The sequence below is a fragment of the Mandrillus leucophaeus genome, unplaced genomic scaffold (assembly GCF_000951045.1).
Source record: "Mandrillus leucophaeus isolate KB7577 unplaced genomic scaffold, Mleu.le_1.0 Scaffold108, whole genome shotgun sequence".
Classification (NCBI taxonomy): Eukaryota; Metazoa; Chordata; class Mammalia; order Primates; family Cercopithecidae; genus Mandrillus; species Mandrillus leucophaeus.
The window spans coordinates 3,046,062-3,068,918 of record NW_012098987.1 but is presented as its reverse complement, the minus strand read 5'-3'; the positions used below and the strand labels follow the sequence as shown (position 1 = coordinate 3,068,918).

At 35.1% G+C, this 22,857-nt stretch overlaps 1 protein-coding gene across 1 annotated transcript in view; it reads right to left on the bottom strand.

The window, feature by feature from the left end:
- The window catches only part of UNC13C (unc-13 homolog C (C. elegans)), a 690,296-nt gene that overhangs the window by 355,864 nt on the left and 311,575 nt on the right, over nt 1-22,857 (bottom strand). The window contains exons 10-12 of the mRNA XM_011986478.1: nt 16,056-16,225; nt 12,495-12,610; nt 10,089-10,252 (exon numbers count right to left, since the gene is read on the bottom strand). Of these exons, the coding sequence (XP_011841868.1) occupies nt 10,089-10,252; nt 12,495-12,610; nt 16,056-16,225 (450 nt within the window). The remainder of the gene's footprint in view (nt 1-10,088; nt 10,253-12,494; nt 12,611-16,055; nt 16,226-22,857) is intronic.

The window sequence follows — 22,857 nt, the reverse complement described above, 5'->3', positions numbered from 1 at the left end:
TGGAAGGAATCTGGGTGGCCAATTTAGAGTTAAAAGTACCAAGGCATAAAGATGCTTCATGCTAAACCTAGCCCTCTACTGTGACCTTAAAAAGTAACTTCATCACTTCTAGATTCAGTTTTTCCATCTGCAAAATGAAAGGATTTTTAGAAGATCCAATCCTTACATGCTCGAACATGCTATGCCTTTCTGAATATAAATAACATGTTGGCTGTGTCCAACTACATTCATCACTTCTCTCCACCATCAACATTTGATTCTATTGCAGCCAGAGGTTAGGAAAAATAACAAGAAAGCACTGGACACAGAAGTCAGCCTGAGGCAATCTTTGCTCTTTGCAGAGCTTTCAGCTAATGGGCTTCTACAGGATGTTCAGTTTGGCAAGATGTCCGCCTCCGAGTTTGTGCGGGTTCTCTCTTTATGTGTAGTTACAGCCAAAGCAAACTTTTTCTTGTTTCTAACTATATCCATTGAAAATCATTTACTTTTATCAGCTACAGTTCTAATACTACTTAAATTATTCTCAGGGTGGAAATAGGATTAAAAGTACAACCAGTAATTAAAAATGACTGACTCAGAGGTGCTGCAAACCACCTCTTCAAAAACCAGAGAATATATCTTCAAAAAAAAAAAAAAAAGGTAAAAATGTACTGTTGCAATCTCTGGAAATGTTTAATATTCTCCTCTAGAGACATGATTAAAAACAATGCATTATTAACATTAAAACACTTGACTTTACTTTTGCAAGTAAATGGTGTTAGTGTCAGAAGAATTCAACAAATGGAATTTTAGTTCCATGGGAAAAGTTTGAGTAATAAACTCTAAAATGATGATACTTATTGCAAATAATGAAACATGGCACTGACATAAAAATAGACACATAGATTAAAGGAACAGAGTAGAGAGGCCAGAAATAAATCCACACATTTACTGACAAATGATTTTCAACGAGAGTGCCAAGTGCACACAATGAGAAAAGGATAATGTCTTTAATAAATGATGTTGAAAAAACTGGATGTCCACATGCAGAAGAATACAATTTGACCCACCCTTATCTCATACCATATAAAATATCAACTCAAAATTGATTGAGGACTTGAATGTAAGACCCAAAACTATAAAACTACTAGAAGAAAACATAGAGGAAAAACTGCATGACATTGGTCTGTGTAATGAGTTATTAACTATAACCTCAAAAAGGCAACAAAAGCAAAAATAGACAATGGGATTGCATTAACCTAAAAAGGTTCCTCACAGCAAAGGAAACAGTCAACAAAGTGAGGAGCCACCCTACAATGTGGGAGAAAAAATTTGCCAACTATACATTTAATAAAGGGTTAATATCAAAAATATAAAAGGAACTCAAATAATTAAACAGCAAGAAAACAAATAACATGATTAAAAATTGGGCAAAGGATCTGAATAGACATTTTCCCAAAGAAGACATACAAATGGCCAATAGTACATGAAAAATATTTAACATCACTAATCATCAGAGAAATGCAAATTAAAACCACAATGAGCAATCACCTCACTTCTATTAGAACGGCTATTACCAAAAAAGGTAAAAGATAGCAAGCCTTGGCAAGGAGGTAGAGCAAAGAGAATCTCATACACTGTTTATGGTAATGTAAATTATTATAGTAATTACAAAAAATAGTAAGAAGCTTCCTCAAAAAGTTAAAAATAGAGCTATTATACAATTTATTATTTCCACTACTGGGCTTATAGCCAAAGAAAATAAATCAGTATGTCAAGAAATATCCGCACACCCATGTTTATTGCAGCATTACTCACAATAGCCAAGATATGGAATCAACCTAAGTGTCCACTGCCAGGTAAATGGATAAAGAAAATGTATATATATACAATGGAATAGAATTCAGCCATAAAAATGAAGGAAATTTTGTCATTTGCAACAACATGGATAAAAATGGTTAAATGATGTAAGCCAGCCACAGAAAGACAAATACCATATGAACATCTCACTCATATGGGGAATATTAAAAAAAAAAAAAAAAAAGAGGAACTCATTGAATTAGAGAATAAAATGGTAGTTACCAGGAGCTGGAGTTGACTAGTGGGGTGAGTGTTAGGAGATGTTTGTCAAAGTATAAAAATTTTCAGTTGGATAGGAGGTATAAGTTCGAAGTGTCTATTGTACAGCACGGTGACGATAGTTAATAACAATGCATTGTATTCTTGAAAAATGCTAACAGCTTGGAAGTATACTCATAACAATAATAACTATGTAATGTAATGTATATGTTAATTAGCTAGACTTAATCATTTTACAATGTATATATGCTTCAAAACATCATGTTGTATATAATAAATACATAAAATTTTATCAATCAATTAAACAAAATTAAAAAGTGAATAATGAAGTAGTTACTGGCAAGTTTTTGGCTAAAGCAACTGTTACAAAGTTATTAACCATTAATTGTCAAAATATTATTGGCCTAATATATATTTCAAATAGCACATCTGGATTAATGTTACTTGCTATTGTTGAACAAAAAAATAAAACAATCCTCTAGCTCACATGCCAGTTCAGGGACAGGTGTCCAAAATCATACTGAACATGTGGTTTTCAAAGAATAGAAATGCCTTTCATCTAAAGTTTAAAAATAATCAATGAACAGAAGAGGAAGGTGATTGGAAAGATGTACCGAAAGGAGATTATGATTCCTAGATTGTTAGAAGCAATTTCAGAGATACTATGCAAAATGAAAGGGAAGACCATCTGCATTTCTGATGTTACAAATACACTAAAACAATGTTCATCACATTTGCTCCCCCAAATTCAGCTCAGCACTCTAACTTATCAATGATAAGTTAGAATTTTATTCACTCTTGTCACAAAGCTGACCCAAACACTTAAATGTCACTTCTCCTTTGACCAAAAACATCATAGCTTCTCAAAGATGCTATGGGTTGCTAGAATGCAATTATGGAGATTTTGAGTACAAGGGCAATGGTGTGTGATTGGAAAATAAATAAAAGGCACAGATTTTAGAGGAAGACAGAAGCTGAAGGACAAGTAAGGGTGGGACCCTCAGGCTGCCCATCAGCTTTCTCTGACACTTCTCATCTGTGCTTGGATTTGCTTCCTCTATACCTAGGCCCTTCCAGCCCCCATGTTTGTTATTATTTAATTTTTTCATTCTCTTCCCCCTAAATCAGGAACTTACTAGAGGCAAGAGCTATCTTTTACTGCTATTTCCCCCATTGCCTTGTGCTGTGGTCTGAACAGTTGTGTTCATGAAAAACTCATCTGTTGAAACCTATGACTCAAGGTTGTAGTATTACAAGGTGAGGCTGCTGAGAGGTGATTATGTCATGAGTGGGGAGCCCCTCATGAATGGGATTTTAGTTGTCTTATGAAAGAGGCCCCAGAGAGCATTCATCCCTTTGGCCATGTGAAGCTTGCACACAGTGAAAAGATAGCCATCAATGAACCAGGAAATGGCCCTCATCGGACACCAAACCTGATGGCACTTTAATTTTGGACCTTCTAGCATCCAGGGCTGTAAGACATAAATTTCTGTTGTTTATCAGCCACTCAATTTATGGTATTTTTTTATAGCAGCCTCACAGACTAAGACATTCTATGTAAGTCCTTATACTTACATACTCAGAAAATGTCTATTGAATAAATTAATTTCGTCTTCTGGAATGTGAGGCTCATGGGAAACTAGACTGACTTTTTGCTTACTGCTGTAACCATAGAAACATTTCTGGCACATGATAGGCAGTGAGTAAATATTTCTTAAATGAATGAAAGACGCCGTTAAGTAGCACTCTTTTTTTACAAGTAGACTCTTGGCTCAAGCAGTTAAAACAGACTGCTGACTTTAAAGTAATCTGTATCCAAACAGTTCTGATTTAAATATAAATTAGATAAAGATGGCCAATGTCAGGGTCCAGGTTGTTTGTTAAGCACGTCAAGGTAAAAAACACTGACCTAATGCTTTCCTCTCCTTTGGTACTGTAGAGGCATAACCATAGCCTAACAGAATCTCAGACTTTGTGAGATATCTTAGCCTTCATGTTACAATAAATGACTAATTAAACACTCAAGAAAATGTATTTTCTTGACAGAAATAATCTCCAGAGGATGGTTTAATCCTTAATGACTGATATAAAATTCCCCAGATGTGTTCAGCTGTGAACGATTAGTCTTTCAAAACACTATTCGGAACATATATAATGCATATATTGATGAGAAGCATCAGTTGATGAAAAGCATCAAGAACTCCCAAAATATTGATGATGGAAACAAGTTCTATGCCTCACCCCACGATGCAAAATATGTGGAATGGTGTGTTCCTTAGAGAAGGGGAACAGCCTCTCATTCTTACTGTCATTAGTTAGAACACTATTTTAGATGGATGGTTGCATTTGCCATGTGGGAACAAATTCTTCAGGTCCTTAATCAATCACCTGTCCAAACAGGAAAATTGCAATCCCTCTCCTACTGATGCAGGCTCCAGAACAAAGGGTCATTTTTATGTAATGGGTAGGGCTAATAAATGGTACCCTCACAGAAAATATTATGTGGAAAGAGGAGTGCTTTATAGTAAGCTGGCGGTAACCTGGAGCACTGGGACGTTCAGTCCTAATGCTTAGGTTTACCAGCAAAATAGTTTCAGACTCTTTTGTCTGATGAGAAATTCACAGGAGAAAAATTCAATAGTGTACTACCAGACTATGACTTAAAACATACTTCCCCTTATTTACTTCTTCTCCAAATCCATCTTCAAAGAAATGGGAATGTGCTCAAAAGAAACCAAGAAATCTCTAATAAAAGAGGAAGATTATGAAGTTACCTGGGGATCTGGCTAACCCTAAAGAGTATTTAAATATCAAAAGAAAGTACAATTTGATTTCTGTTTTTGATCAAATGGTGCCTAGGAAAATCCACAGATTTAAGGAGTTTTGTCTTTTTCAAAACTGGTAAGTATCCTTACTACACAGACAAGACACCATTTCTTCCTTGTAGCTGAGTTTTCCAATTTTGTTTTTTTTAAGAATTAAGAGGAACTAATTCTGAGACGCGCTTCAAATGTTGTGTTCTAGGTTTTGTTGTTCTTTCATTAGTTGGTTGGTTGGCTTTCCGGTTACTTTTATTGTTGTTGTTCCTTGACACAAGGTTTCAGAACAACAGAAAAATACGGATTCATTAGTCAACCGGTTTAAATTAGAAGATAGATGTATTTATAAACAGTTTTTTTTTTTTTTTTTTCAGTTGAGTTAGTCCTTGACCAGCAATAGCTTAGGGCTCAAGTTACAGTTCAATTGCAAAAGGATCATTTTAAAAATATGGTGGAAACTATCTCTGAAAGCTGTATTTCAACTCCTGATTGAAAAAAAAAGTCAGTACTCTGAAACTTCCTCAAATTTTTAAAAATGATCAATAAATGTAGTGTGCTCTCACCCTTATTACAACATAAATGGTGACATAGAACCCTCTATCAGCTCAATTAAACTTTTCATTTTCACTTTGTTTTTGGCAACTGAAAAACTCTGGCATCTAGAAACACACTAGGAGAAGGCAAAAATAAATGGAATTCTGATAAACAACTTCTGCCTCTGATTCACTCAATTGCAAATATGTATTGAGTTTCTATCATGCAACAAGGGAACTTCTTGTAAAACAGTGATGAAAGATATGATTCCTCTCTTCAAAATTTCAATTTGTAAGTCCTGGAATAGAATTCAAATGTACTCCTATGCTGTTCCATTCTATTATCTTTCCTGAATATAATTACAGATTACAATTATATTAACAGATTAAGATAAAATGAGTACACGTATATTTTTGTATAAAAACAGTAATTTCTAATAACTAATGAATACCAATAAATAATATTGGTATTCATAAAATCTTTATTGGTACAACAGAGATTGTATCTATGTTGATAGTAATTTCCTTAGGATTAATCAGATTGTCAACAGAATTTTTTTCTTCTGGCAAAGTAATGGAAAATTTTGTACTGACAAAGCAAAAATTGCACCAAAGTTAATTAGACAAGGGAATTTTTATTAAGGTTACTGCAACAGGGACAAGATCAGGCAAAGGTTTTTTTTTTTTTTTTAATTTTTTTTTTTTTAATTCTCAAAGGAACAGAGAAAGAATTTACAACTGTAAGTTTTCTAAAGTAAACGCTCTAAGGGAAAGGAGGTCAGGGGCCTGTGGGTTTAGGTCATTTGGAATCTGCAACAGCTGAGAGGAGATGGCCCTCAGGGCAATAGAGGTAGAAAGAAGCCTATCTAAAGTTTTGCTAAGCTGGGAAAAACATTAGGGTTGTCATGGTAAGTATTTAGGGCTAAAGGAAACATGTGATACATAAAAATGTTTTTAAATCAAATGTATAACCAAAAGTACACATAATCTACCACATTATTGTCACTGAAGTGTAATTGTCAATGAATCACAAAACCTAAGGCATTCTTTTTCTTTATTTCTATCTGCCTTGTTTTCACTCCTTAGACCAGTGAATCTATGACCCTCAGGCCCTCATGCCAAACCCTGACCAAATCCTGAGTTTCTGTTTTTTAAAATAAAGTTTTATCAGCACACAGCCATTTCCATTTATTTACTTCATATCTATGACTGCTTTGCACTAAGCAGTGTAACAGAGACTGGTACAACTACAAAATATTTACTATCTGGCCCTTTACAGAAAGAAAAAAAAAAATGCCAACCCCTGCTTTTAGACAGTTGTCTAGTGTGAACAGAAGTTTTTGCCTTTCCTGAGTATTGTAAATACAATAAGACACAATTTACCTGCAGGTCACTTGCAAATAAATATCGAAAATATTTTTGAAAAATACTTATCTTTTACTTAGATTGAGAGGCAAGATTTACCACATTATACAATGTAATAAAATAAGGAAGTGCTAATTCTCCTCTTTTCAACCATCTACGTGATACATACTTAGCATTTTTCTGTATTCACATGACTATGTTTCTTAGAACACAGAAAAGATGGAAATGAACGAATCTAACATCAGCTCCCAGAGATATTTTGGAACAAATGTAACCTAATCTTTTCTTTTAATGGGATTCTATCCAGCAGCAGGTTCTTTTGATTTTTTAACCTACCTACCTTTCTTTAGGCAGAACAATTCATTTCCCTTAGACTGTTCATCATAGTTGCATTTTAATTGTGCTGTGACTTTATACTAGGTGTTCTGAATCATAGCCTTTGGCATAGGATGGAACAGATGTCAAAGTCATGGACTCCCTTATGGTTGATCAATTATAAAACAAGCTCCCTCCAAAGTAGTGAGCTCCCTGTTACTGGATGTGGACAAACAAAGGGATGGTAACCATCAGTCAGGGAACCAATCACAAAGTTTCCAGATTTGAGAGGGAGGTTCTATCGGGAGATCTCTAAGGTTTCTTTGTTTTCATGTCTAAGATTCTATATATCTTTATTATTTAGCATAAGGACATTCTATGTACTGGAAAAGCATGCACAATTTCTGTATCAGTAATTATCATTCATGCTTACATTATGTTGTTCTAGAAATATGATTAGAGATTAAGGGCTATGAACAGCAAACTTTGAAAAGAAACACTGATAGCACTGAATCCATCAATTACTTTGGGAAGTATGCCCCATCAAGCTACCATTGACTTTCTTCACAGAATTAGAAAAAAACTACTTTAAATTTCATATGGAATAAAAAAGAGTCAGCACAGCCAAAACAATCCTGGCAAAAAGAACAAAGCTGGAGGCATCACATTACCTGACTTCAGTAACCCAAACAGCATGGTACTGGTACCAAAACAAATATATAGACCAATGGAACAGAACAGAGACCTCAGAAATACCACCACACATCTACAACCATCTGATCTTTGACAAACCAGACACGAACAAGCAATGGGAAAAGGATTCCCTATTTAATAAATGGTGTTGGGAAAACTGGCTACCCATATGCAGAAAACAGAAACTGATCCCTTCCTTACACCTTATACAAAAACTAACTCAAGATGGACTAAAGACTTAAACGTTAAACCTAAAAGCATAAAAACCCTAGAAGGAAACCTAGACAATTCCATTCAGGACATAGATATGGGCAAAAACTTCATGACTAAAACACCAAAAGCAATGGCAACAAAAGCCAAAATTGACAAATGGGATCTAATTAAACTAAAGAGTTTCTGCACAGCAAAAGAAACTATCGTCAGAATGAACACGCAACCTACAGAATGGGAAAAAACTTTTGCAATCTATCCATTTGACAGAGGACTGATATCCAGAATCTACAAATAACTTCAACAAATTTGCAAGAAAAAACCAAACAGCCTCATTACAAAGTGGGCAAAGGATAGGAACAGACCATTCTCAAAAGAAGACATTTATGCAGTCAAGAAACATATGAAAAAAAGCTCATCATCACTGGTCATTGGAGAAATGCAAATAAAAACCACAGTGAGATACCATCACATGCCAGTTAGAATGGTGATCATTAAAAAGTCAGGAAATAACAGATGCTGGAGAAGATGTGGATAAATAGGAATGCCTTTACACTGTTGGTGAGAGTGTAAATTCGTTCAGCCATTGTGGAAGACAGTGTGGCGGTTCCTCAAGGATCTAGAACTAGAAATATCATTTGACCCAGCAATCCCATTACTAGGCATATACCCAAAGGATTATAAATCATTCTACTATAAAGACTCATGCACACGTATGTTTATTGCAGCACTGTTCACAATAGCAAAGACTTGGAACAAACCCAAATGTCCATCAATGATAAACTGGATAAAGAAAACATGGCACATATATACCATGGAATACTATGCAGCCATAAAAAATGATGAGTTCATATCCTTTGCAGGGACATGGATGAAGCTGGAAACCATCACTCTCAGCAAACTAACACAAGAACAGAAAACCAAACACTGCATGTTCTCACTCAAAAGTGAGAGTTGAACAATGAGAACACATGGACACAGGGAGGGGAATATCACACACCGGGGCCTGTCGGGGGGTGGGGGGATAAGGGAGGGATAGCATTAGGAGAAATACCTTATGTAGATGATGGGTTGATGGGTGCAGCAAACCACCATGGCACATGTATACCTATGTAACAAACGTGCACATTCTGCACATGTACCCCAGAACTTATAGTATATTAAAAAAAAAAGAAAGGAAAGGAACACTGATTTTGGCCCAGTCTTCATTCATCATTAAAATGATTGAAATTGACTGATTATCTGGGCCAGTATCTATTCAGTTCACATGAAAATGAGATCTTGTTGTTAATATGAAAAAAGTCATCTAATATATGCACATAAATAATTTGCATATTACACCTGGTATATATCTGAACCACTTGCACTTATAAACTTAGACCAGGTTTCAAAAAGTAAATTATGGGGAAGTAACGAATACTTCTGTTCATTACTAAACCCTTACTGAAATTCAGTTCTGAATCCTCATTGAAATTATAATAAGTCAATTCTGTGGCATCGCATTTTTTATACGGTTTGGGTTCTATGCGTGCTAAATAAATCTTTGTTTTACTGAATTAGCAGTACTGCTATAAATATGAGAAGGAAAGACATATTCTAATATTTGGAACAAGACACCCTACTAGCTCTGGACCTGTCTCTCTCACTAACAGGCTTTGTGACCTTGGACAAACCAGGACTTTAGTTACCTCAGATATGGAGTAAGTCATTGACTCTCAAACTTTGAAGTATATAAGAATTACCTGGAAGACTTGCTGAACCATAGGTTGCTGGATTCCACCCTCAGAGTTTCTGATTCAGTAGGTCTGGGATGGGGTGGATAATTTGCATTGCTAAGTTGCCAGGTGCTGTTGATACTGTTTGTCAAGGAACCACACTCGGAGAATAGAACAAGGATTGGAGGATGGTGGTAATGAATTACCAAGTCATTAATACTTTACAGCTGTAAGAGTGAGTAGTCAGCATCAAACATGCACGGTGAAATATAATTCTCTTTTTAATCAGTTTCATTTGAATTAGAAGTGAGATGAATGCTCCTTTCTTTCTTTATATTTTAATAGAGATATTGACCACGTAAATGTTCTGTAGTACTTACGTCATAGCTTGATAAATGGATTCAATTCCATAACGCATAGCAAATTCATCAACTATTTCCTGGGAAGCATCATCAAAGAAAACCTTCCAGGCTTCATCCCCTTTGACTTCTGGGATTTTCACTCCACCATTAGATTTCACTTCAGTCAAGTAATGGAACAGATTCTAAAAGCAAGTGGTTTTTAATTGTTCAGTGATTCCTCAGAATAGGCCAGAAATATTTAACTAAAACTTTCAGTAAAATGCACTTGCACTGTCATTGCCTCTAATGTTTCATCAGCATCTGCAAGCAATAGGAATACCTCGAATTTTCATTCTAACTCAATTCATCTTTTATGCAAAATCTGCTTTGATTTCTGCCTGGGTAAAAGCACTGATATAAATATGGGAAGAAAGGACATAGTTTGATATTTAAGATGTCATAATAGCTCTGGATGGGTCTTTGACAGTAACAGGCTTTGTAACCTTGTCAAGGCTTTAGTTTCCTCAGCGAATAAGACATTGGTTCACAAACTTTAAAGAGAATCACCTGGAAGGCTTATTCAAACACACATCGCCGAGTTCCACTGTCAGAATTAGATTCTATTACACTGCAGTTGAGAGGTTAGTTAGAGGTGTCACTGGCGAGTCCCTGACGCAAATGATACTTGTCTTACATCAAAAAATAGGAGATGAGGCTGAAGAATGTACCCATATTCATGTTCAAAGTGATAAAATACCTTCCTAAGGTACTTTAGGCAGTAAAGTGGGGTGGGTCTATACGGAATCAATGATTCAAATATTTGTACATACCAAACCATTTGCAGAAGGAAGCGTTTTTGCATGAAATCATTTCTACATGATAGAGCATATTTTGCATTCAGGGATTCTGAGTAAATTATGGTGCCTTGGATGAATAATGTGATTTTGACTATGTTAAGGCAAAATTTAGCTCTGTAAATGATACTAAAGGGTTTGGGCTGCAAAATGGTAAGAGTAAGGGCAATGACATGAGGCTGAAAGTGAATGTTGAAGAATTTTGGAGTGATATAAAATTACTACTCTCAATTCCTTTTTGCTTCTAAGCTTAGCAACTGCTACTTTGATGAAGCCAGGGTAAACTGAAGAACTTTTTCTTAGATTTCGGTTCTTTCTGGTTCTTGGGCCAGTAGAAAATACTCTGTAAAGTGAAGTGTACTGCTATTTCTCTGACGGTACGCACACTTTAAGGCCAGAATTCTTCATCATGCCAGTTCAAGGGATTTCTTTTTCTTGGTCTGAAAATGAACCATCTCTCATGAGGGAATGATATCACTGACCACAAAACTGTGATTATGAAATAAACCTAGGTCATATACCTAATTACTGTGTGATATTCACACAATTTGAACACTGTTCCTCATTTCTTTTTTAGTAAAATGGGGTCTATTTAAATGCATAAGTTTTCATGAATATATTTAGAAAAAAATAATATGTAAAAAAGTAAAGCTACCTTTCAGTTGTCTTTTTCTGAGGAATGTACTTTGTTACTTTGAAAAACATGAAGAAGAGTACATTCCTCAGCTTCACCTATTTGTTGATATGAGACAAGTATTATTTGCATCAGAGAAAGTCTCCAGTGACACTTCTAACTAACCTCTCAGTGACAAACATTCGATCGAATCGCAAGACGATTTACCTGTGCTTCTATACTGAGACACAAAAGGGAACTGGTGAAACTGTGCTTTTGATTGATGTTGGATGGTGCTTACCTCTCTCTAAGCCAACTAGGCCCTACCTTTTGGGTGAGTAACCACATCTTATTCTCTCCATACTCATATGTTTGTGGAAAGAGAAGTTAACATGGAGGAGTGTGCAATATGTATGAAACAGTTTGTTGTACTCAGAAACAGGAAGAAAAATTAACTGCTTATGACATTGGCTCCCAAAAGCCATTGAAACAGCACATTTTTATGTTTCTAGTTATAGATAGAGTCCTAATTAAATCTTCAATAAAATCTGAACTCTAACTCGGAGTTCTCAAACACAATTATGATTTGATCCTCTCCTGCGTTACCAAACTACTGCATATTTAATGCTTCCAAAATATGTGGCATGACTCATTTCTTCAATCAATATTTTTATTACTCTCCTTCCCTTTGGAAGAACAGTAATTTTTTTGTATCCACTTATGCATTATCATCTTACTGCCTATTCACACCTGCCTCACAGGCTTGTTCTAAACTCTCATTAGATGACAAGTTCATCAGGGGTAATACAATACATAGAATTTATGGTATCTTAGTATATCGCCTGCTGCAGTATAGAGTCAGAACTCCAGGAACCACTCTACAAATTCAGTGATTTTTAAAACCAAATATTCTGTTTTATAATCCCATAATCAAGAACATTTTTTATATTTTGTATTAGTAAAATTCCATTTATTTACCTCATGTAAACAGGTATATTGAATATGATATGGAGCAACCTTCTCTTCTCCTTTTATCTCCACATTGATTTTCAATCGTATGGCCCCAGATACAGCTGACTTATCTGTCCTTTTCTCTGATAAAGCAAAAAAGCAATTTGTCAGTCATGTCTGACAATAATGTTTTTCTCATATGACCTCTCAAAAGTTTAAAAAAAAAAAAGACTTAAGTAGCTAAAAACTATTTTTCTGAGTCAGAGTTGCTTGTTAAGTAACCATAATGAGACCGCATGTGGTAGCTCTTGCCTATAATCTCAGTGTTTTGGGAAGCCAAGGTGGGAGTATCACTTAATGCTAGGAGTTTGTGACCAACCTAGGCAACATAACAAGATCTAGTCTCTACATTTTTTTTTTTTTTCATTAGGCAGGTGTGTTGGTGCTTGCCTGCAGTCTTAGCTAATTAGGAGGCTGAGGGAGAGGATGTCTTGAACTCAGGAGTTTGAGGTTATACTAAGCTATGATCACACCAGGGCACTTCACCCTGTCTAACATAGTGAGACCCCGTCTCTATTTAAAAACAGAAAACAGTAACCACGATTCCCCTAAATACAATTTAAGATATTTGCCTATTACGTTATTGTAATTGTCAACTGTCTTATAGATATTCCAAATAAAAAAAAAACCTAATCAGAAGACCCTGCCATTCTCATATATATTTCTGTGTACTTGATCCATTTATACAATGAAATTAAATAAGTTATTTGGCAATCAAAATTAAGAAAAACGGTGTATAAATAGGAAATTATTTTGTCTGAAAGCTGTCACTACTTGGTTTCTTTTCTTTCTGTACTTGAAAAGATGAGCCAAAGTTCTCGTTAATAAAAAAATGCTGCTAATAGTTTTCATTGTCAGTGATTTATAAAGACCGACAGTCTATAACCTAGGCTAACTTATAAGTGTTAGACTGTTTATTTGAATGGAAACAATGTATAGTCAATTTAGCCATAAAATGTATGTATGTGTTCAGTATGAACTGATCAATAGCTCTGAGATAAATAAAGGCATAAACTTCTAGGCTGTGATTGTAGCGGGGGCGGGGGGGGTCCTAAGTTCCAGACCCATTTCTGGCAATCTGATCCATTTCACAAATGAAAATAGGATTTAGGTAAGTGACACAAAGTCAGTGCAGAGGACTTAAACTGGCCCTCTTTCTAAACATAGTTGTACCTTTAGCCATATAAGGTACAGTTAAATTATGAAGATGGCGTCCCTCTTATGGAACGTCTGATGACTTTTCACTTTTATTCTTTAATAGTCATTTGTGTTACAAAGATTCTTCCCTTCTAAGTGCCAGGATCATAAGTGATTTTCCTACTGGCTGAGAGGGAGTTGATTCTCAACAAATATTAAAATTCTCTGCTGGGGCCAAGAGAAATGCAAGACCTAGGGTCTTTTTGGTCACACACCTCTTTCCAGAACTCCAGGGGAAATTTGTTGGTTCTTTCATTTTTGACTGTTATCATCCCAAAGGATCTTTGGGAAGCAGGCTCCGCGTGGACACCCAAGGTTTTTGGTCAAAACTTCCTTTGTGTAGTAGAATGAATTTTAAGTGATGAGAAAGGTTGTATCAAGAATAGAAACAGGTTATTTGTTTGGATAGAATCTATTCAGGGATTTTACACAAAGCTGAAAAAGGTAAAACCTGTACACACTCTCTCTTTTTCTCTCTCTCTCTCTCTCAAAGGTTAAACATCAGCAGTGAGGACAAAAACGTACTGAGGGTGAGTAGGTACAGACTTACAATATTGTGTTTCATCATATTTTCATCTCATAGACTGAAGGACAGTTTCAGCATAAGAGCTGAATGGCTGATTCTACTAATAGCAGCATATTCAAATTCCTCAGCAAGTTCCTGAATATATACTGGTACATGGTTTTTTGGGTTCTACTTCTTCTTCTTCTTCTTTGTTTTTTTATTTATATACAAGGTCTCACTCTGTCACCCAGGCTGGGGTGCAGTGACATAATCTTTTAGTTCACTGCAGCCTCAGTGTCCTGGGCTCAAGTGATCCTCCTGCCTCAGCCTCCAGAGTAGCTGTGACTACAGGCACATGGCACCATGCTTGGAGAATATTTTTAAAATTTTTGGTAGAGATAGGTCTCCCTATGTTGTCCAGTCTGAACTCAGACTCGTGACCTTAAGCAATCCTCCCTTCTCGACCTCCCAAAATGTTGGGATTACAGGTGTGAGCCACTGTGCTAGGCACTCATATATGTTTTGTTAAAAGAACAAATTGGAGAAATTTCTGTTCCGACTTACAACTTTACTGCCTCAACCCAAGAAAATGTTAACGTATTACAGAAAAAAAAAGTCCATATAAAGATAAACCTCTTTCATAAAGAAATAATTAGTGAATGTTCCACAGAGTTAATGGCCTGAAATTTACCCTCAGTTAGTATCTCTATTTTCATATATGAAGTCATTTAATAGTTAAAACAAGCTTTGGGGGGTGGCTCACTACAGGAGAGGTAAAAATTGTATTCCAATACATAAGAGTACCAATCATCTTTAAGGAAGATTTCTTACAATAGTTTGATAATTAGTTCTTAGTTTAACTTGAATCATCTGTGTTTAGATAAATTAAATATCTCTCTTTCATTGAATTATTCTGTAATCTAGAGTTTCATGAATTCTATGTGACTTTCTCCTTTTAGTTTGTCAATTATTTCGTTACTAAAAGTATGCAGATTTTTTTTTTAAAGTCAAAAGCACTTTTTATTTTGTTAAAATATGTTGGTATCCTAAGTGGTGATTCTTTTTAACCTGAGGAATGTGTCAACTCTTTAACTCATATCCAGCCAGCCCTCAAAAGTTTAATTAAAACACTTTATAGGATATGATTAAGACATCTTCAGATCGTGCCTTTGCAGAAACTGAGGTGCCTCATATATTTTTACTACTATTAAATCACCATTGAAAACTCTGTGTTATTATTCTATTCCAGTAAAAGTTAAATCAAAACTTACCTTCTTTAATTTCTGGTTCCATAATAATTTTTTAAAGCATTCCAACTAATCACCTTCTCAATATCTTCATCATGAGAATCCGCATGAGTTCACATATTTACTTGGCTTTGTCAACTAAAGCCTACTTTTCTACTATCATTCGAAAGCAATTCAAAATACATTTTTCCTTCATTGCCAAAATTCCATCAATGGAAAAGAAGGAAATAAGTCAAACAGCATTAAATAATAGAGTATTTGTTTCCCACATATTTGGCAAAGGTTTATGAAGCTGTAGTTCATGCATTAAAAATTAAGAATGCAATAACATTTTTCTCTAAAAGACATCTAGGTAGTTCTTGGAAAGGGTTTTCTCTTTTCACCTCAGATTTATCAAAGTCTTTCAATAATGTTGAAAAAAGAATAGCCTTTTCTTGTCAATGAAATGAATCATCTAAAGTCCAACAGAATGTCCTGGAAAGGCATTGGTTATATTTACTTACATGGGAATATAATGCATGCCACAGGTATTTAGGGGTTTTATTTAACTTGTTTTCAAGTAGATAAGAAAATAATCACCTAAGTTGTACCAGACATCCATTTCTCCACTCAAGGTCCTCACTTCTACAATTGTTTGTCCCAGGAAATCATCTGACTCCTTTTTGAAATGTTGCTTGACTCTGGATTTAATATCATCATCTTCATCCCATACTCTGACTTTGATTCGATCTGTGGAGTTATGACACTCACTGAAAATAAATGTGGATAAGTTAACAACCATTGAAAACTGCTCTAAATCGCATCTGATGTTAGTATTTTACTTTCTATCTATTCTAGAAGGGCACAATATACAACATAATAAATGAGATAACCCATTGCATCTATCCATGGGATGTTGCAGGCACATAATGCAAATACACTGAAGAAAAGTTAAATAATGTTAATAAGGGAAAATCAAATCCCATTCCATCCTATTTCCTTCAACTGATTTAGATATAATCAAATATCGGTCAGAAATCTTTGCTTGTGATATTTTCACTTATGCCACATTTCCTATTGACAATAGTTATCTTGATAAAAATATCCATGCTTGGAAAATTCTTCACCATAAAAATAAAGCTAATTTTATTGCAATGGGAGTTGAGAATGTGGACTTCACAGACTACAAAATGACAATAGTAGTTTTCTGAAGGACTTGAAAAACTAAAACTCCCAGTAAACACATAAGATATTATTAAATCAAGTAGAATTAGAGTAAAATCCTTCTGATTTAAAGAACAAACTGTACATTCTAGTCCATTGTTAATTTCCAGGTTTCCTCCACCCTCTTTTGTTGAAGCAAGCTACTTAGTATTGCCTACAGATATTGCGGACTTTTCTGACACTATGATTTTTGTATACACTCTTCCCTAGGCTTTTCTGCCTGTTAACCAACCAATCTTTAGGAATCAGCAAGTTAACTGATGTATAGTATATCACTTTTCCTACAACTTATTGAACCATTTAGTTGTGATCAACTGTGTGCTCCCTGTGTATCCTGTACATGATTTCCTCTAGCACAGGGGCTTTATCTCAGGGTTCATGGATGAGTTCTGAGCATTCTTGAACTTGGATTAAAATACATATATTATATATATACACACACACATAGAGAATATACATATTATGTATTATCTATATAATCTATATATATATATCTTTCTATCTTTTTTTTTTCTGTATTTTTTTTTTTTCTTTTATTTATATGTATATATGTTTTATTTTTTTCTTTTATGCATGCATATATTTTTTGTTAATGTATTTTTTCCTTTTTTTTTCCTTTTTTTTGCTTAAATTCCTTTTTTTTTCCTTTTTTTTGGTTAAATTCCTTTTTTTGTGGGGGGAGGAGGTGTTTATCTTTTTATTTTTGATTATGGGTACCGGCCTCCTACTGCATTTTTGTTTTTGTTATCACTACAGCTATTTATATTTACCTTTATCATTGTTATTGTTCTTAGCCTTTTATTTTTATTTGTCCTTATCCTTAAACTATGTTTCAATATAATTGATTTAATTCTATGAATTTTATTTTTTATATGAAAAGGTACATTTTGAAAAGACATCAATAGTTTTCACTAGACTTCCCAACAGGTTCATGGTGCAAAAAGTATTTAAGAATTCCTAACAGTATAATGTCTCTTTCATTAACTTATAAGGCAAAATAATACGGCACATACAAGAATAATATTTGAATCTGACAGGCCTATATGTGAATTGTAGCACCACTGTTTCTACTTAACATAGGAGTTTTCAACACAGAGCATTTTATTAATTTCTGGGACATTTTTGGTTTTCATGAACATTCAAGGACACTACTCTACTGGCATTCAGTGGAACAGGCTAGAGATTTAGATACCCTACTATGTTCAGGACAGTGTGCATGATTTAAAATGACCCATCAGGCATTAAGGAAATTGCTTAACTCATTGATAATTATCTTAGCTCAGGATGTAATTCTTTTAGGTAGAAACACCATGTCTTTTGCATGGTTTACTAGACACTGAAATGTCCTGGAAAGGAACTAGCATGTCAATCACTAATCAAAGAAGGTTTTGTTGTTGTTGCTGTTAAGAAATTCACCAAGGCTTGTTTTCCATTTTGAAAAATTACATCACCCATGTCGAAACTACACAAAGCATTTGAACTATAGTGTTTGAACTATGGTATTTATAGTGTTTTTATCAGTGTGCATTTGAAATGGTCATATTCATGTTAATTCTATCAACTGTGAAAACCTGTGTCTACTATGTATTCTAGGGTAGTTGTAGCCAAGCCCTTACACGTTAAAATACATGTTAGAATACTTTTAGTTCTTCTTCATTTTAGGTTGGAACATTATACGGATTTTTCAAACTATATCTATATAGGTTAAGTCATACATTACTTTGTTTCAGCATAAAATGGGTCATTATGAATTATTTTACATAAAAATGAATCATTGGGTCTGACAGGGTTGAGAACTACTATGTCTACCTTACTTAATTTCTATAAATCTCAGTTACGTTATCTATAAATAACAGGGGATAATAACACTTGTCTTAGAAAATGTTTGTGGGAAATGGTAGATAATACCTTATAGCAGTTAGCACAGGGCCAGGCAATGTTTGATCCCTATTAGCTATAATATGCCATTATTCCATAAGTTCCACACATTCTTTTTGAAGTTAGAGCCTATGTTTAATATATCTCTTATTGATTATTTCTGTCATGTATCTTTCAACAAATATTCACTAAAGTCTGCAAAGTTTCACCAAAGTAAAATCCCTTTTATATTTGAGGAAAAAATAATTTTGTCATTCTTAGAAATATATTCATAAACATGTCTAAGTTTGTGCTATAATTAGTAAAATGTGGTAGAAATTGTGGGGAGAAAGGAAGAATTAATCCATGACATTGTGTCTGGAGCAGCTAACAAAGCCCACTATCAACCATGGAGAGCATTCAGGCTAGTAACAGCACAGCTGTCACCCATTGACTCAGAATTCCCGAGATAACTGTGTGAACCCACACCTGAAATTATTGTAGCAAGCATATTTGGATAACCTCTTTGGGAATTTGCCCAAAATTTATATTAAAGATGGCTAACATTTTAAGTTCCTTGCTCTCAAAAAGAAGAAAAGTCTAAGTAGAAACAAAGACACAACTACTAGTTTATTTCATTCTTATCTCAGAAAAAGACAGAAAGGCATTTTAGAGTAGCAAAAGAGACAGTTATCATCTTAAATTTAACTCTCAATACACTGCAAATGCAGGAAGATGTCCCTTTTTGTCATTTTTTGATAAATAAATCATCAGAGTTTATGTAAGCCCTGGAAAGAGTTCTAACGTATTTTTTACCTGCAAACAGCAGGCACAATAAATAGCAAGCTCTAGATAATAAAGACTGGTAAATATTTCTAGAATCTATTCCTTCACAAGAAAAAATATCCTATCTCATTTTGAGGCCAATTTTTTTTGGGATTCTAGTTTTTACTATGAAAGCAAGGTAAAAATTTATTAAGTGGTTAAATATACACACAAATAGCAATCCATACAAAATAGTAGTAAATATATGGGTCGATAAACATACACACATGAGCATGTGTCTTTCTACATAATACATATATATGATATAGAAAAAGGAGGGAGAGACAATACTATCTTTCTTTCCAAATTTCTGTTTAAAATAAATGTGATACAAATAGATGAAGGACAAATATAAATGACCAATGATGTGCTTTGTATAAGTGTACTTGCAATTTGCCTTGAGAGTTTGAGTCTCTCTGCATTTCTGATTGACTGTTTTTTTTTTCATTTTTTTAATTAAATGAACTTTTTATTTTAGAATAATTTTAGATTTGCAAAAGACTTGCAACAATAGCACAGAACCTTTCTGTATGCCCTGAACCCTAATTATTTATTAACCTGTCACATTACTAATATTTGTCACAACTAACATTGGTTCTACTTTTATTCCCCATAAAGACTGGCCAGCTTTTACATTCTTTGTCTTCCAAACAGCTGTTTCTTGAGGAATATTAAGTTTGCCATTATGTTTCACATTGAAACTGTCAGAAACTTACATTTTTACTTCACAGAGCAAAGGTAAGAGTGGGGTTGCTGTTTCAAAATGTTGAAGATTACCTAAGGGTGTCGTGATGGGTTTGAAACTGGAGATTCAGTTGATGATTCTGTAGTGGAGAAGCATCATGTATGGAGGCCCAGCCTCTCGAGCATTCTGCTTCCATTTTGACCAGATCCCTCCTTGTGTTGCTCATCTTCTGAAGACTCAAGTTAGATAACTCACTTTCCTGGATTCCTTTGCAGCTATGATCCAGGTATTTACCCTGCATTCAAGCCAGGTGTAAACTCAAAGTGGCACGGTGTCCATATCATGGGAACTGCTTTCCCCCACAACAGTGGATGCTATATAGTACTGTCATACAGGGTTTCACAGTACTATTTAGTCCCGAGGGGCAAAAGTATTGATTGGTGTTTTTCTCAAAGGAAGACTGCCACATAACTTGACCCGGTTTCCACACAGTAGCTTTAGAAGCTGGTACTTTCACCTCTACAATGATTCTTGAGTGACCTAGTAGTCTATAAAGAATCTTTCTCTGGCTAAACTAACCAAAGTGGACTGCTTTGTTTGCAACTAAGAATACTCATTAACATAATAATTGTTAAAGCACGAAGGCAATGGCAAGTAACGGAGTCTAAAAACATAGAACTGACTCTGTGGAGGAGATGCTGGTACAGAGAGTGAAGATTTAATCACCTCAGGCTAGAAAGACGATACATTTTGATATGCAATTGCAAAACAGCTGGTCAAATCTTGCTCACTATACGTATAAACTTTGACCACCATGCCAGCTGAGGCTTTTTTATTAGTGGGAATGGTAGGAAATAAAATTCAGAATATTGCCAAATGATTATTAAATGCTTCCCCCTTTCAAAAATATACTACCATACACAGAGAGACATTCACACTGAATCTACACAGTTTATAGGTAGAGATGCAAAGGAGAGCAGCCATGTTCAAAAGAGGTGCATTTGCTAGCGTACTGCAATGTAAATTGACTGAGAATATTACAATTTGGAACTCTGCAGGGCTGACAAAAGCCAGCTGATTCTGTATACAAAAAGGTACCGGTACAAGCAGAGGTTTCTAAGTGCAACTTCAGAAAGAGATAAAATTGTTGCCCGAGGGCTTTTCCAGCACCATCCTTTAAGAGGCCTTCGAGTGAAAATGAATGGTAGCTTAGCAGCAAAAACCAAATTAAAGGTGTTGCATTCTCACCCTGGAATATTATTTTTCAGGAACTGAGGCTGCAGCCATTAGGTTAAGGGAGATGAATTGATCAGAACAGAGGAGCCAAGAGCTAAGAGCCAAAATTGTCCAGGCTTATGTGGTTACTTGCTCATAAAATTGTCTTAGAGCCCATCTCCTGGAAGCCTGGTAAATTTTCCAGGAAACAGTATTGCCCAAAAGTCATATACAGATGCAGAGAAGCTAAAGAGATTGTTGGTGGCAGATGCTATAAGTACACTCATACAACAACCTTTCAAACCACTCCCCTCCTTCCCTTTTTAGTTTTATGCAATTTCCCAACCTCCCCTGCAACTAGAGATGGACATTAGCCAATGTGTCTCACATGTGGCTGGCTACTGCTGTACTTAAGGTAATTCCTGTGTCCCTGCACTCACAGCAATTACAAGAAAAAAAAAAAAGACTCCAAGCAGAGCATCTCCCCAGCTAGGAAGACCACATGACTGGATTTCCTGGGATGGTCCCCATTTATGGATATTGTACATAATGGAATGACTTTTAATTATTTTAGAGTCCTTTTAAATTTACTTTCACCTTTCACAGTACTCACCCTTGAGTGTGGCCACTGACGAAATGAGCAAGGAAGGTTTACCTGTATGTAGACTCAAAGTAGTGGAGGGAAATTGATAAACAAAATTCATCCAGAAAGTAGTAGGTCATACAAGATTGGCTAACCCAGAAACTACTTCTGCTGCTAGGATCAGGAAGTCCTGAACATATCTATCCAGAGGACCCTATGGTTGCTACATACACAGACTATGTATTTTCCATTTTCTCTCTTACTAAATGAGAAATTTTAAGTTGTTGTTATCCTATTTTATTTTCTCTCCACAATAATACATTGGGAGTGTTGGACGAAGATGCATAGTGTTTAATTTGTGTCCCAGGATCCACAAAGAACCAAACCTGAAGCTTGTGAAGAGACTACAGACAGATCCTGAACTTCAAGCTAAATGCAGTAACTGAATATAATTTTTGGATTACCTACATTGAAAGGGAGAGAATGAATTCATTTAAAACAAGCGTAGGTGTAGAAAAGGCGTATATACATGCGGAGAAGCTAAAGAGGTTGTTGGTGGCAGATGCTATAAGTACACCCATAGAACAACCTTTCAAACCATTCCCCTCCTTCCCTTTTTCAGTTGTATGCAATTTTCCAACCTCCCCTGCAACTAGAGATGGACATTAGACAAAGTTCTTCCAATGAGATGTGAGCAATAGTCTTCTGATGCTGTCTCCTCTTTTTTCTACATTTACTACCCTGAAACATGGATGTATAACAGCCTTCACCAAAAATGTTAAAACAGGAAGATAAAATAAGCTTTGTTCTTTGAAGGGATAATTGAGTTACCATACCAATATCTGAACTTCTTGTTGAATGAAATAAATGAATCTCTGCTTTGCTAATGCTGTGGCTTCATGTGAGACTGAACACAATTCTGATTGGATCAAGTAGGAAAGAATACAAAACATAGTAAGTTAATTGTATTTGATTATATCTGAAATAAATTTAAATAAGTTTAGGAACTGTTA